Source organism: Salmo salar, chromosome ssa09, assembly GCF_905237065.1.
Source record: "Salmo salar chromosome ssa09, Ssal_v3.1, whole genome shotgun sequence".
NCBI classification, from domain to species: Eukaryota; Metazoa; Chordata; class Actinopteri; order Salmoniformes; family Salmonidae; genus Salmo; species Salmo salar.
Genome location: NC_059450.1, coordinates 20,224,900 through 20,241,854, shown reverse-complemented (window position 1 = coordinate 20,241,854; position 16,955 = coordinate 20,224,900). Strand labels below are relative to the sequence as shown.

Below are 16,955 nucleotides of genomic sequence, written 5' to 3'. Positions count from 1 at the left end.
CTTCCTTGATGACTCTGATATTGGCTGCCTCTGTATCACGTGCGATTTTTCCTGACTGGAGAATCACATTCGTGTCCTCAATGCATTGCAGTACCTGCAATTATGCCAACTGACATGTCATTCAACACAATGCTGCTCACCTCCTTCAGTTGGGAGTAGGGCTGGTTCAGGGGTATGGAGATGGGGAGACAGGGCTGCTGAGCCTGAAGCTGCATCTGTTGGGCCTGGGGCAGGGACAACTGATTTAGTATGAATAGCTTGCTAAAAGTTTGCCTGCATTGATTAAATGTCAGTAAAAAGAGGAGCAAAATGTAAACACTCAGAATTTTCTGGGACGATATTTAGTAACTGATGTCAGGGGAGCAAAAGTTGCCTATTTCACCATGGACTAAGCTAACAGGTTCATTTCCACCACTCACAGACTACACCCACCTTCCTTTGTGAAAAATTGGGTGACATACTGTCGCCCTTTCTTTTCTCTCACCTGTCTTTCTTTTTGTTTTTTTGGAAGACAGATTTTTCTTTAGGAAGCTGAGACATGATGCTCCACCATCACTCCTCACTCGCAGTTCACTGCTAGCATGTACCGTTAGCGCCTGGTTTGGGGGCAGGACCGAACCATTTCATGTAAATAGAGGGTGAGGAGGTGGGGTGGTTAGTACATTGTAAATAAAATATTATATTAATGATGACAGGTTAATAATTGAATATTGAAAACATTTTACCTAATGTTCTAATCATTTTTTAGGGCCCCTGTCAGGCACAGGCCCTTAGAATCGTCCTAACTTTTCCCCCTCATATGGCTCCCCAGTCTGTCAGTGGGTGCCTATGGAATCGCATAAGGATAGCAAACCATGTAGAAAAACAAATCCTACTCATCCAATTCATTGTGCTAACATTGATATGTTTGCTCCTTAGTCACAAGGAAAGTGGCATACTCTTTAAAAAAAATATTTGCCCCTTATCCTAGCAGCTGAAAGTCACAAGGAGAATATCTTAGAGCGCTCTGAGAAATGCCAAAGAGTAATACTAATTGCTGTATGGTCAGAACTGAGTGACAATGGCATACATTTATAGAGTAGTCTACTAACTCTCTGGGCTGGTGAGACATCATCTGCATAGCTACAGAGTCATTCAACATTACAGGACATATTTTAATCATATTTTGAGGTGAAATGTCACCTGGTAGCAAAATACATGAATTGATAGTGTTGTTCAAGTTTCATCTTGTATATGAATTGTGCGTTTGAATTGAGTGATACATTATACACTGTGTATACTAAACATTAGGAACACCTTCCTAATATTGAGTTGTACCCCCCCCCAACCCAGCAGCGTTGCAGTTCTTGATGCAATCTTTTGTCTTGCCCACACATACACAATCCATGTCTCAATTGTCTCAAAGCTTGAAAATCCTTCTTCAACATGTCTCCACCCCTTCATCTAGAGTGATTGAACAAGTAATTGAACAAGTGACATCAATAAGGGATCATAGCTTTCACCTGGATTGACCTGGTCAGTCTATGTCATGGAAAGAGCATAGAAATTTCATAGAAAAGGTACTTAATGTTTTAAAAACTCTGTTTTTGTAGCTATTTCAAGTACTAAACTGTCTTATTGTGAAAATAGTAATACTCGTGGAAGTGGATTCAAAGTTTGATCACAAGGCTGAAGTGTAATAGAGTAAACAGGATGAGTTTTAACTGCAGTTGATCAAGTCCAAGAGACAACAAAGAACCCTTTGCTCTCCATTGACATAGGATATATTTTGTCTGTTTGATTTTTACACTCTGTGTCTCAAGGTATAATAAATATAAAGTAAATGAACAACTTTGGGATGAATGGCACCATGAACCAGACAGAGGAGCAGCACAGAGACAACTATGACGTTTGGAATGCCACCAACACCTACAACATCACATCTCACAATGTAACCGCTGTCTTCCAGTCCCCCATCTCCCCTGTCATGGACAAGGCCATCAGTGGCATCACCATCATCATCCTCTTCATCACCATGGTGTCCCTGGGCCGCACCATGGAGATCTCCAAGATCAAGGCCCATAGCCTGAAGCCTAAAGCGGTGGCCTTTGTAGTGGTGGCCCAGTTTGGTATTGTGCCCCTCACTGCCTTCAGCCTGGCCAAAATCTTCCAGCTGGGCCCCATAGAGGGTGTGACCATGCTGATCTGTGGCTGCTGTCTGGGGGGAAACCTCTCCAACATCTTCGCCCTGGCCCTGAACGGTGACATGAACCTCAGGTGAAACTCATTGATATGTCTGTTGTGAGGAGATTAAAGCAGTCTGCTCCATAAGGCTGCTGAGGGTTTTCAGCACATTTACGTCCGGCCACAGAGGCTATTAACCTGTCGGACAAAACCTAAATGGTATCTTCTTGAAAGTAAATTTGTTTCACAATAGAAAAATGCAAATGTTTAAATAATTTTGCATATGGCATGAATGCTAAACAAAAAAAATCACACAAACTCAGTTAATAAAATATGGAATGGAAAATATAAAAAGTTTAATTCCCCCTTCTCTTTATATCCTACAGCATTGTAATGACCACATGTTCTACTGTTTTGGCCCTGGGTATGATGTCTCTGCTACTCTTCCTATATTGCCATGGCTTCAATAACTTGGAAAATGCTGTGCCTTACACCGGCATCACCATAGCTCTCATCATGACACTAGTGCCCTGTGCCAATGGCATAGCCATCAACCATCGTGTACCACAGTACGGTCAGATCATCATCAAGGTAAACTGAAATACTGGGCCCAGATTCACAGTTCTTACACAAAAACTTAAGAAGCTTCTTCAGAAAAAAAAAAAGAAGTTCATAATATAGTTCATAAATTCAATTCCTCAACAATATCTTAAGATTTAATGATTTTCTCACAAACTTCTCAAATATATTATTACAATCTTAAGATGTTTGTTGCTAGGCAACCGATTTAGCTAGCTAGCTATCTACCAATGACAATCATGTTAGCATATTTCCTACTGAGATTACTATTCTAAAACATGTTCTTGGGTTTAAAATAATCAATACTGAAACTCAGATTAAGTTTGTGAGTGAATTAAACATGTTCAATTGCTTTATGAGCGTATTCTCTCACTACCCTGAGTTTAAGAGGGTTTAGCTATCTTGGAATTAAGAACAAATCCAAAAATGTTATTTTAAATAATCTAACTTCTTCTTAACTTTTTGCTTAAGGAGAAACATAAGAAATAGCGCAAGAACATTTCCAATAACCTTTTTGAGGAATAGCAACTTTGCTTAACTTTCTTCATATGTCTATAGTTAATAAAAACATGTCAGTTAAGAATACATTTCTTCTTAAGAAGGTTTTCTGAATCTGGTCCCAGGTCTTGTATTTTTGACCAAATAAGTGACATGTCTGGAGATATACACTGAGTGGACAAAACATTAGGAACACCTTTCTAATATTGAGTTGCATCCCCTTTTGCCCTCAGAACAGCCTTCAATTCGTCAGGGCATGGTTTTACAAGGTGTCAAGCGTTACACAGGGATGCTGGCCCATGTTGACTCTAATACTTCCCACATTTGTCTCAAGTTGGCTGGATGTCCTTTGGGTGGTGGACCATTCTTGATACACACGGGAAACTGTTGAGTGTGAAAAACCCAGCAGCGTTTGCAGTTCTTGACACACTCAAACCACCTGGCACCTACTAATGTTTTGTACATACAGTGTATAAGAGTGTACCTTTTTATAACATTTTGTTTCTAATGCATTTATACAGCATGTTCTAATTACTAAATGACATGAATGGACAGCCTCTGTAAAAGCATGCCTTATTTGGCAGAGCTTTTACTCCACAGGTTGGTCTAAGAATCTTACTGATTGCCTCCGTGGGCATTGGCGTCATGTCAGGCATCTCCATTGGGGGAACAGTGTGGGTGGTTTTCTCACCCCAACTCATGGCCGCGGCTGCACTGATACCCGACAGGCTACCTGCTGGGATACATCATGTCCACCATCTTCAAAGTCAATCATCAGTAAGTGCACTGCTGTATTCATCTGTTCAAGGATGGGGCCAAGGGGCATGTATCCATTCATAGCTATCAATAATAATATACAGTCGAGTGAACCATGTAACAAATATTTTCTCAGATGCAGGACTATGGAGACAGGCTGTCAGAACATCCAGCTGTGTTCCACCAACTTGAAGGTGGCCTTTCACCCAGAGATCATTGGCTCCCTTTATCTGTTCCCACTGATCTACATCATATTCCAGGGAGGCGAGGCACTGCTTTTCATCATCCTCTTCAGCTGTTTTCCAAAGCTTCAAGCCACCAGCTTAGGGTAAGTCTCACAGCTGTCTGGATAACGGTAAAGTAGGTGTGGCTCACAGAACTTAATGTAGCCGAACCACGCTGTCGTTAGTGTGCCAGACTGTTTGACAAAATAAAGGCAGTCTTTCTTCTAAAATAATCTCTTCTTTCTCTCCCAATGCAAAGCCTGTATACCTGGCAGTGGCTGGTAAAGTGTAGGAAGTAAAGTTGCTATAGGTCCCATAAGGGAGAAGCCCAGAGAGATGGAGGGCACAGGACACCAGACCAAACTGAACAGGTCCAGGACAGGAACCACCACAGCAGATGCAACAGAAGACATCAAATGTATGGAATTTTAGGGCAACATAGCTTGCTTGGGATGTGCAGCACAATTTTACCAATGCAACTGTATACTGTAGGTGGAATGCAGTGTCTAAGCAACTAGATACTATCATGTATGGTTGACCCAAGAGTATTTTGACACAACAGGGAATGCCCAGGTATGTTATACTTAGTGTGTAAATCTAAAAAAGTTATGTAGATTAAGGTTTTAACCAAATACACAATGACAAAGTCATTTCTGTATGACATAAAAGCAGCATATATGTTCCTTTTGCTGATAGTATGGAGTAGGCAAAAATCCATCACTGTTCTTGTGGCAGTTTTATGAAAAAATTGTGTGATGCTTGTAATTAAACAAACCTCATTTTCTGCAAATTTTCAAAAAGTGGGTTTTAGAAGTCAAGACTATGAATAAAGTAATTCACAATGCCACCTGGTGCTGAAAGAAAGTACACTAACCATAGCTATAAAACTATTCAGTGAAAGAGTTCGGGATTGGTTGACAAGAACAAAATGTTGCACAGCTCAAATGATATTTAATCAAAATTATCACAGGGTATATACAGAGTAAAATTAACTCTTCACACCAATTGCATTGTTTAGTCCCAAAGCAACTGAAACCATTTGAATAGACATGACACTAAGCTTCTGTACATAACAATGACCTGTTTTTCATTAATTATGGTTAACCCAATTAACTTTAGTCTCACATTATGTCCTTATGAGTCCACCAAGATGGCAACGTTAAAAGACCCGTCTTAATATAATTTCCCAAGAATTGTGGAAGCGTCAAAGGAATCATGGCTGATCAACAGCATTCTGAACATGAATATATTAAATACTCAATTAAGTTTCCCTATCTAGACTTAATTAAAACAATTTCAAAACAACCCACAAATAAATAGTAAGTATTAGGTGTCCAAGAAACACCAACTATGCTCCAATTTGTTACATCACTAAGCTGTGGCTTAGGATTTAAAAGTCCTTTTTAGGAATGAAACCCAATACAGATGGTGTTGTGCATAGAAGTGGAGATCTAAGGCCATTAGAGAAAGGGTGTACTGACATGAATGAGAGAATATGAATGCTAAGCCCAATGTCAATGAGCTGAGAAAAGGTGTGCCTCAACCTTGGGAACACTTGCCTTTAGCAAAATCTTCATATAAGTGCGTGGGAAAAACATTGAGTTCAAAACCATGATCAGAAAGGATGTGACATTAAAATAGTTGTGCCCAATGAGAATATGAAAAGTTAAAATCATATGTCCTTATAAATTAAATGTTAAGAGTAATTGTAAAATCTGTGTACGTGTGAGAATGACTGGTTCAATCTAAGTTGCAGTGGCCTTCATCATGCCTGTTGTGCTGCAGTGATCATGTAAAAACAGGTTGACATGGTACAAATTGATGATGGGTGCAATGATTCTCAATGTGTTTGTAGCATTAACCATTGGGGGAAAAAATATAAATAAATACATATGGATTACAAGTAAAGAATTTTCAAAAGGCATATTGAGCCTTTCAAAAAAACCTTACAACATACTGGGTGCTCTCTCTCTTAGTTTTATGTCTCTGCACGAAGCCAATGGTTCAAAGAGCATGTGTCAGACACTGGACATGGTGTAAGAAGTCCTAGAAAATTGCTAAGCATGTATGTACATGTGAAATCCCTCTGTGCCCTCCTCTGGATGGGGGAAGAGGTAACATTCTGCTGAGAATGACACGGCCTCACTTAGTGCCCCAAGAGGTGGTGGGTGGATAGTCTGTTGTGTTGGCAGCTGCTGCAGTGGGGAGCTCCAGACACGCCTCCGGCTCAACACAGCAGGTCAACAGCAACCCTGTCAGCAACTCGGTGTTTCCGTAACATACACCCAAGCGTCTGCAGCATGCTTCAGGCCTCCTTTAACAAAGGCATATCTGCAGGACGAAACAAGAGACATCAATACACTGTATGCATATATGGGCATTATCAACCAATACATGCATGAAGAGAGGCCTGTTTGGAGAGACATAGATTGACGTCCCACCGTCAGAGTAGTCCATCTTAGAGTTGAGGGACAGGCTGTGCTGCTCACTGCATGTGGAGTCCCTCCGCTGTGAGGGTGAAGGCACTGCAGCAGCAGCCTGTTCCAGGCCCCAGCAGGAGGAGGATGAGCGAGAGGAGGAAGAGGCGAAGGATGGTGGTACTGGGTGAACCACTGCCATCTCTGAGAGCTGGGGGAGGGTGGAGGGCCTGGCCTGGGCAATGAGAGGTTCTGTCGTCCCTGCAGCTTGCTGGCCCTCTGACAGCACTATCTGGACCCGGGACTCAGAGCTGAGACTCAGAGCCCCTTCGCCACACACCGCCTCCTCATAGGAGGGCAGGGCCACCTGTACCCCCTCCACCATGATGGACACGGGCTGGCCTGACACCCCCTGCTCACGGCTGAGGGGGAGCACAGGAGTGGAACAGTCTGTTAATACCTCATTACTTTAGACTCTTAAAAGGAAAGATTCACTCATTTAGAAAGTTATCGTATTTGTACATTTCTGAGCGATGTACTATCGATCCCCAGGGTCATATCATGTTTTCATGTGTATCTGAGCTATTCACCGTTCAAGCAGATATGAATACAGCCGGAATGAGAAGTTTTGCATCATATGAACTATTTCTGCCTGCTTGAACAGTTATGAGACATGCACACCCCTGGAGTACACACAGCTTTAGTAGGATTAGCCTACCACAGCTGATACTGAATAAGCATGTCTGTGGTTTCAGGCCACTCACCGGCTGTGGTTGAAGGACTTGAGTTTAGGCTGCAGCAGGACAAACAGGACCACCAGCAGCAGGATGAGGGCTACAGAGATGGCAGTGGAGGCCACAATGGATAAGGTGGGTATGCCAAACACAGGGGTAGGGTCTCTGTCTGGAAGAGGGGAAGCAGGCAATGAGACCACACTCAAAACACTGTCCATTAAAGGACAGACAGTCCTTCCTGAGGCTTCAAAAGGTAGCATAGTATAATTTCATCTTGCAGGTTGATACAACAATAAAACAAATAGTTCAAGCTACTTAACACTGAACTCTGGAGAGTAAGACCGTGTAATCACAATATGGTCACCAACCTTGGTCCAGGAGACAGCTAATCTGCATGGGGCTGTCCCACTCCCCGTCCTGACAGGTCAGGTATTTATAGTCTCCCTTCAGGATGTAGCCTTCATCACAGAAGTACTCGATCACAGTGTGGTGGTTTAGTCTATGGCAGGGAGACGGGTGGCAGGTGTAGCCCCCATTCTCTGGCTCAAATGGAGGCAGACACACTGTTGACAAGACAAAAAGAACCATTATCAGTGAGCGCACAAACCAAATTTTAGACTTAAAAATATGTTAAGTGTATTTGGAATGAATTCAGAGTATTTAGTAGAGCCATTAGTACCATCACTGCGTATGCAGCGGGGTGGGTCTGAGGACCAGCAGCCCAGGGGGGTGCAGGTGATGATATTGGGCCCGTCCTCCAGGAAGCCTGGGTCACAGCTGTACTGGAGCACCGTGCCCACAGGGAAGGAACCTCTGTTGGTCTCTGTCAGGTTGACTGACCCATGCTGGACCATGAACGGCCTCACACATCCTTGGTTGACACAGCTAATCTGCATGGGGCTGTCCCACTCCCCGTCCTGACAGGTCAGGTATTTATAGTCTCCCTTCAGGATGTAGCCTTCATCACAGAAGTACTCGATCACAGTGTGATGGTTTAGTCTATGGCAGGGGGACGGGTGGCAGGTGTAGCCCCCATTCTCTGGCTCAAATGGTGGCAGACACACTGTTGACAAAAAGAACCATTATCAGTGAGCGCACAAACCAAATTTTAGACTTAAAAATATGTTAAGTGTATTTGGAATGAATTCAGAGTATTTAGTAAAGCCATTAGTACCATCACTACGTATACAGCGGGGTGGGTCTGAGGTCCAGAGGTTAAGAGGGGTGCAGGTGATGATGCTGGGCCCATCAGCCAGATAGCCTGGGTCACAGCTGTACTGGAGCACTGTGCCCAGAGGGAAGGAACCCCTGTTGGTCTCTGTCAGGTTGACCAGGCTGTTCTGCACCATGAACGGCCTCACACATCCTGAGGAGGGACGAAAGGGCATATAATTGATGCTAGAACATTCTGATAATGCTCTATTTGATGGTTTTAAAACAATGTTGTTAAAAAGGTATTTCTGGCGCTTATATAATATCAATGAGTCATGAAGGCAGTGGGAGCCGAGTTGGCGCAAGGCAAGAGAGGATCTCAAGCAACAGCTTCAAGCCCCCATCCACATCCAGCATATTTTACTAATCAGCTATGGGAAGGAGAGGATGTGGGGACTTGACACCTTAATATTACATGTGGCAGATGTGAGCCAGCTGTTTGCTCAAATAAACCCAATTCCGATGTTATAATTGACCACATACAGCAATGTACAGCATTATTAAACTTAAAGAGAGGAGCTGAATCTTAGCAGGGTTAAAGCAGCAGTAGTGTTCGGAAAGGAGGAATGAAGCTGTGTGAGGGAGCCTTTTGCTGAAGATGAATGATCTCTTACCTGACCCTTGTCCAGTGGATAGCACAGTCAGGAAGAGCAACAGAGAAAGTGACTGCTTGTCTGCTGAGGTGGGCAGCCCAAGGGCTTTTGACGTGGACTCTAACATTCCATTGCACATATTTTACTTCCACTGCAGAGGTAGTCAGCTCAACCTAGGGGATAGAAGAGCAACCCCGTCCCAGCTCTAGTTATCTAGCCACATTTTGAGTCAATACTAACATTCAATTTGATAGCTAGCTAGCCAGCTTGTTACGTTCTGTTAGGTCATACTGTACCCAGGTCCATTTTGTTTTAAGCTAGCTAACTTTGCCAGTTGTCTTCCTCTCTCGGTTGTTAGCTATCCTTAGCTACACCACAAAACATGGCTAGCAGCGTTATTTATCGCCAGATATCAGCATAATACCTAACTGCGAATCAATTAGCTCTTGCTAGAACTAGCTATGCTAACAACAAAACCCTTAGCTATCTAAAGTAACTGCATAGCTAAGGAACTATCGTTAGCTCTGCTTGTAGCTAGCAACGTCTGCTATACTATACTTAACTAACGTGTCGCGTTGCATGCTTACCCACACAACAATACAGCCAGTCAGATCCTCCTCCACCCTCTTCCTCACTTACTGTGGATACATCTGGATAATAATATCAGTCTCTGGCGAAATACAAAGGTAAAGGCAACTGTCCTTCGCCAGATGCATCAACTATGCGCGGTCAGGGGAGACTGGAAATCGTCCCCCGCTAGACTAGTTTTGGGGACCGGGGTAGGCTGAGTTCTTCTTCTTTTACGTTTTATGGCAGACTACACCTATTGATGTATTGCCGCCACCTACTGTATGGGATATTGAAACAAAACAAAATGTATATATCCCCACTCCTTCAGTCACATTCAAATCACAGTGGTGGAAAAAGTACTCAATTGTCATACTTGAGTAAAAGTAAAGATGCATTAACAGAAAATGACTCACGCAAAAGTGAAAGTCACACAGTAAAATACTACTTGAGTAAAAGTCAAAGTATTTGGTTTTAAACCTACTTACGTATCAAAAGTAAAAGTATAAACCATTTCAAATTCCTTATATTCAGCAAACCAGACGGCACAATTTTCGAAAAATGTTTTATTGACGGATAACCAGGGGCACACTACAACACTGAGACATATTTACAAATGAAGCATTTGTGTTTAGTGAGTCCTTCAGATCAGAGGCAGTGGGATGACCAGGGATGTTCTCTTGATAAGTGTGTGAATTACCCCATTGTCCTGTCAAAATGTAACAATTATTTTTGGGTGTCACGGAAATGTATGGAGTAAAAACTACATTATCTTTTGGGGGAATGTAGTAAAGTAAAAGCAAAAGTTTGCAAAAATATAAATAGTAAAGTACAGATACACCCAAAAATGACTTAAGTAGTATTTTAAAGTATTTTTTACTTAAGTACTTTACACCATTGAAATCACATCCCTACCAAGGCTCAGGTGCCTGTGAGGACGGAGCATTCATCGACAGGATTCCTTGTAATGCCTCTGCAGAAAATGATAATGCCTGTTTTTTCAAATTTCCTCTCCGCTTGCGTTGTGCAGTTGCTATTTAAATATATATATATATTATAACCTTTATTTAACTAGGCAAGTCAGTGAAGAACAAATTCATATTTACAATGACGGCCTACACCGGCCAAATCCATTGATAACCAAAGTAATAAATGCTACAAAGTCCACCTTCTTAACATGTAAAATGTCAGGATCCCTCTGTTGGGGATGACATTGGACTTTATCTTGTATCTTTACTCCTACTACCATTACTTCTTCAACTACACTCTTGTCAATACTCCAGACAGGAGACATTCTGGACAGCCCTTATTCTTGCCACCTCCATCTCCTTCACCCTAGCAGGACACTTCAGGACACTTCAGAAATTTGGGTGGATGTTCACCAACACAATTGCAGCATTTAAGCTCAGCTGCCATATAATACATTTATCCCTTCTACATACACTTGACACATGACCAAATCATTTACATTTATCACACTGCATGGGTTTGGGCACGAAGGCTCTCACAGGGAATCTCATATAATCCAAATACACGTGAGAAGGGAGAGACTTCATCAAAAAAACAATAGAATGGATGGAGTGGGCTTCCGCACTCCATCTAGCATGCGGATCAGTCGTTGTTCACCAACCACTTGATCCAATTCTTCAAGTATATCCTTTGCATTTACTTCTAGCGCCACCCCAGAGATAACACCCTTGATAGGCGCCCTGTTTGGAAGATCCACACGACACATTCCAATCCGACATCTTCTTGAGGCGCTCCTTCTGTTCCATAGAAACACAACTAACAAAATAAGCCCACTTCTCGTTATTCTCATCGACGCCATCTCATCCAACGCATTCACAATTTTTAATAGAAACTTCAAACGGATCTCCCAGATAACAATATCGATCCAAAACCCTTATTCCAACCAAAAATAATCAGAACTAGGTTTGGATTTATTTGTTTCCACTATCACTTTACTTCTCTTATTTCCTTTTGCATTCAACACTATAATCCAACTAACTCTACACCTACAGTAAATCAACACCCCATTAATTCTTCTGCAGTAAAATCTCATACACCCAGGTACTTTTCTGCAGTTGCCACCTGTGGCTCTGGCTGGGTGGTGCCAGAATAACAACCTATCCCTCAATGTAACCAAGACTAAGGAGATGATTGTGGACTACAGTAAAAGGAGCACCGAGCACGTCCCCATTCTCATCGACGGGGCTGTAGTGGAGCAGGTTGAGAGCTTCAAATTCCTTGGAGTCCACATCAACAACAAATTAGAATGGTCCAAACACACCAAGACAGTCGTGAAGAGGGCACGACAAACTAAAAAGATTTGGCATGGGTCCTGAGATCTTCAAAAGGTCCTAAAGCTGCAACATCGAGAGCATCCTGACCAGTTGCATCACTGCCTGGTACAGCAATTGCTCGGGCCTCCGACCGCAAGGCACTTCAGAGGGTAGTGCGTACGGCCCAGTACATCACTGGGGCAAAGCTGCCTGCCATCCAGGACCTCTACACCAGGCGGTGTCAGAGGAAGGCCCTGAAAATTGTCAAAGACCCCAGCCACCCCAGTCATAGACTGTTCTCTCTACTACCGCATGGCAAGCGGTACCGGAGTGCCAAGTCTAGGACAAAAAGTCTTCTCAACAGTTTTTACCCCCAAGCCATAAGACTCCTGAACAGGTAACCAAATGGTTACCTGGACTATTTGCATTGTGTGACTAGGCCATTCCAAAATATTTAAATGTTTCCCCTTAAACCACTCGAGTGTTGCTTTAGCAGTATGCTTAGGGTCATTGTCCTGCTGGAAGGTGAACCTCCGTCCCAGTCTCAAATCTCTGGAAGACTGAAACAGGTTTCCCTCAAGAATTTCCCTGTATTTAGTGCCATCCATCATTCCTTCAGTTCTGACCAATTTCCCAGTCCCTGCCGATGAAAAACATCCCCACAACATGATGCTGTCACCGCCATGCTTCACTGTGGGGATGATGTTCTCTGGGTGATGATAGGTGTTGGGTTTGCACCAGACATAGCGTTTTCCTTGATGGCCAAAAAGCTACATTTTAGTCTCATCTGACCAGAGTACCTTCTTCCATATGTTTGGGGAGTCTCCCACATCCCTTTTGGCAAACACCAAATGTGTTTTGTTATTTTTTTCTTTAAGCAATGGCTTTTTTCTGGCCACTCTTGCGTAAAGCCCAGCTCTGTGGAGTGTACGGCTTAAAGTGGTCCTATGGACAGTTACTCCAATCTCCGCTGTGGAGCTTTGCAGCTCCTTCAGCGTTATCTTTGGTCTCTTCGTTGTCTCTCTGATTAATACCCTCTCTGCCTGGTCCGCGAGTTTTGGTGGGCTGCCCTCTCTTGCCATATTCTTTCCATTTTTTAATAATGGATTTAATGGTGCTCCGTGGGATGTTCAATGTTTCAGATCATTTTTTTAATCCCAACCCTGATCTGTACTTCTCAAAACATCTGTCCCTGGCCTGTTTGGAGAGCTCCTTGGTCTTCATGGTGCCACTTGCTTGGTGGTGCCCCTTGCTTAGTGGTGTTGCAGACTCTGGGGCCTTTCAGAACAGGTGTATATATACTGAAATCATGTGACAGATCATGTGACACTTAAATAAAGTCCACCTGTGTGCAATCTAACTCATTATGTGACTTCTGAAGGTAATTGGTTGCACCAGATCTAATTTAGGGGCTTCATAGCAAAGGGGGTGAATACATATGCATGTACCACTTTTCCGTTTTAAATGTTTTAGAATTTTTGGAAACAAGTAATTTTTTTCATTTCACTTCACCAATTTGGACCATTTTGTGTATGTCCATTACATGAAATACAAATAAAAACACATTTAAATTACAGGTTGTAATGCAACAAAATAGGAAAAACACCAAGGGGGATGAATACTTTTGCAAGGCACTTTACAGGAGCGAAGTAGCAACGCTTAGCAAGCAAGTAGCAAACCTACACAAGCCCACTTTTTAAATTTTTTCTTCCACCCCAGTAGCCAGATGCTGCTCTGGTCTGGTGGAAGTTTCGCCACCGTATCGGCTCTCCACAGCCAACTGGCCGGTGCTCAGCAGGGTTCCGTCCCCAAAGGGATCTCCCCTTTCCTGGAGAATGGAGCTGTTCTCATCCCAACCAACCAGCCGTGGAGGTACGTCACTCGCCGTGGAAGTCGACAAAAGCGTCCTCTGGCAACGGGGGTTTCCATGGAGATGTTGATCCCGGAACTGACACAGACCAGAAACAGCTTTGGATCCAGAGGTTCCGGAGCCTTCTTCATTGGGGGCTTACCATTCAAGATCGGATCCAGAGGTACATGTGTCTTCGTCCTCGGTTCTGTCTCCCTCTCCGGTGGCTTCTACCTTGGGTTCAGATCCTCAGAGCTTCCACCCTCATCAGACTGTGAGGCTGCCTGAGAGACCGGCCCATTCAACATCACCAGCTGTCATCATAGGCAGCTCTATGGTGAGAAACATCTCGGTTCCCAAGGCAAAAACCCTGTGCTACCCAGGAGCACGAGTACAGGACTTAACAAGGCTGCTTCCGACTGTTCTACCACAGATGCTGGGAGCTGACACTGTCGTATTCCATGTGGGGTCAAATGAAATCAGGAGGGCTAGCTCGGGAACAAAAAAAGGCCAATCATTTCAGATCCAGTACCATCGTAGGGCCGCAGGTGTGAAAGATTCAGCAGACTGCTGGCATTATACATCTGGCTAAAAGACTTCTGTAGCTCTGCTGGAGTCACTTTTATAGATAACTTTGACACCTTCTGGAAACAGAAGAGACTCTACAGGAATAACGGAGTCCATCCAAATAATCTTGGCTCCTGGACTCTGTCCACGCATTTCAAGGCTGCATTGAAACAATGACTGGTCAATGATCCAAGACCAGCTCTGTTAATCCCTACCGTTGTGACAATGAGTCGTCATAATGCTGGATCAAATGTACATGATCCTAGGGGCATTGGAAAACACAATATAAGTAATTTAATTTATGTACCCCTAATTGCACCGAATACTTCTGTTTATCCTACAGCTATTGTATGCAGTAATCATGAGCCTATGAACCAGAGTTGCACTGTTAGCACTGAGGTGGTGTGCCCTAGTAGGAAGACCACTTCGTGAAGCTCACCCTGCTCTATCAGCTCCAATGTAAATAACATGAGTAAGTCTACTTCTGATAAGCTTCCCAGTAAAGCATTAAAAACAATCTAGCAACCCAGAAAAGTGCTAAAATAGCCCATATATGTGTAGCCTAAGAAACAAGGTCCATGAAGTCAATAACTTACATTTACATTACATTTAAGTCATTTAGCAGACGCTCTTATCCAGAGCGACTTACAAAATGGTGCATTCACCTTATGATATCCAGTGGAACAACCACTTTACAATAGTGCATCTAAATCTTTTAAGGGGGGGGTTAGAAGGATTACTTTATCCTATCCTAGGTATTCCTTAAAGAGGTGGGGTTTCAGGTGTCTCCGGAAGGTGGTGATTGACTCCGCTGTCCTGGCGTCGTGAGGGAGCTTGTTCCACCATTGGGGTGCCAGAGCAGCGAACAGTTTTGACTGGGCTGAGCGGGAACTGTGCTTCCTCAGAGGTAGGGGGGCCAGCAGGCCAGAGGTGGATGAACGCAGTGCCCTTGTTTGGGTGTAGGGCCTGATCAGAGCCTGAAGGTATGGAGGTGCCGTTCCCTTCACAGCTCCGTAGGCAATCACCATGGTCTTGTAGCGGATGCGAGCTTCAACTGGAAGCCAGTGGAGAGAGCGGAGGAGCGGGGTGACGTGAGAGAACTTGGGAAGGTTGAACACCAGACGGGCTGCGGCGTTCTGGATGAGTTGTAGGGGTTTAATGGCACAGGCATTTTGCTTGTAACAGATGACATTCATATTCTAACTATCTCTGCAGCTCACTTAGATACCTTTGATGATACAGTGGTGGCAATACATGGTTATAACATCTACTGAAAAGACTGAAATGCCAACGGGGGCAGTGTTGCGGTCTATATTCCGAACCACATTCCTGTAAAGCTTAGACGATCTAATGTTAAATACTGTTGAAGTAATATGGCTACAGGTTAATCTGCCTCACCTAAACACGGAAGCTGCTATAGACCACCAAGTGCTAACAGTCAGTATCTAGATAATATGTGTGAAATGCTTGATAATGTATGTGATATCAACGAAGAAGTATATTTCCTGGGTGATTTAAATATTGACTAGCTATCATCAAGCTGCCCACTCAAGAAAAAACTTCAAACTGTAACCAGTGCCTGCAACCTGGTTCAGGTTGTCAGTCAACCTGTCACGTGTGCTTCCTCTCAGTCCTCTAGATCACCAAGCTGCTCCTAATGGCGCAGACCTGTCACCATCGTTACCCGCACCTGCACGTCATCAGACTCACCTGGACTCCATCACTTCCCTGATTACCTTCCCTATATATATGTCACTCCCTTTGGTTCCTTCCCCAGGCGTTATTGTCTCTGTTTCCGTTTCATGTCTGCGTTCTATTAGTGTTTCGGATTATGTTCCGTTTATTTTATTAAAACACTCACTCCCTGAACTTGCTTTATGACTCTCAGCGCACATTGTTACATAACCTACCAGGGTAGTTACAAACAGCACAGCAATTAAATCATCAACATGTATTGATCACATCTTTACTAATGCTGCAGAAGTTTGCTTTAAAGTGGTATCCAAATCCATAGGATGTAGTGATCACAATATAATAACCATATCAGGGAAAACCACAGTTCCAAAGGCTGGGCCTAATATAGTGTAAAAAGGACATACAAGACATTTTGTGGTGATTCATATGTTGATGATGTAAAGAATATTTGCTGGTCTGTGGTGTGTAATGAGGAGCAACCAGAAGCTGCACTTGACACATTTATGAAATAGCTTATTCCAGTTACTAATAAGCACACATCCGTTAAGAAAATGACTGTAAAAACTTAAATCCCCTTGGATTGATGAGGAATTGAAAAATTGTATGGTTGAGAGGGATGAGGCAAAAGGTATGGCAAAAGTCTAGCAGCCCAACTGATGGCAAACGTACTGCAAATTAAGAAATCATGTGACTAAACTTAATAAAAAGAAAAAGAAGAGACTATACTATACTATGAAACAAAGATCAATTATATAAAGAATGATAGTAAAAAGCTTTGGGGCACCTTACATGACATTTTTTGGGGAAAAAAGCCAACTT

The 16,955-nt window shown here is 43.1% G+C and overlaps 1 protein-coding gene and 1 pseudogene across 2 annotated transcripts; one reads left to right on the top strand and one right to left on the bottom strand.

Moving 5' to 3' along the window:
* Positions 1–1,819: 1,819 nt before the first annotated feature.
* LOC106611076 (sodium/bile acid cotransporter-like) lies at positions 1,820–4,328 on the top strand (annotated as a pseudogene).
* Positions 4,329–5,154: 826 nt separating this feature from the next.
* LOC106611079 (sushi domain-containing protein 6) lies at positions 5,155–9,999 on the bottom strand. 2 transcript variants are annotated; one of them, XM_014210945.2, is made up of 8 exons: positions 9,764–9,999; positions 9,198–9,349; positions 8,546–8,737; positions 8,051–8,434; positions 7,740–7,934; positions 7,402–7,540; positions 6,662–7,059; positions 5,155–6,551 (listed from the first exon to the last, which is right to left on the bottom strand). In XM_014210945.2, the coding sequence occupies exons 2-8, from the start codon at positions 9,313–9,315 to the stop codon at positions 6,526–6,528; spliced, it is 1,452 nt and encodes a 483-aa protein (XP_014066420.1). In that variant the 5' UTR covers positions 9,316–9,349; positions 9,764–9,999; the 3' UTR covers positions 5,155–6,525. The 2 variants fall into 2 exon arrangements, with proteins under 2 accessions (XP_014066420.1, XP_014066421.1); XM_014210946.2 differs by having other exon boundaries at positions 9,816–9,990.
* Between the last annotated feature and the right edge of the window lie 6,956 nt (positions 10,000–16,955).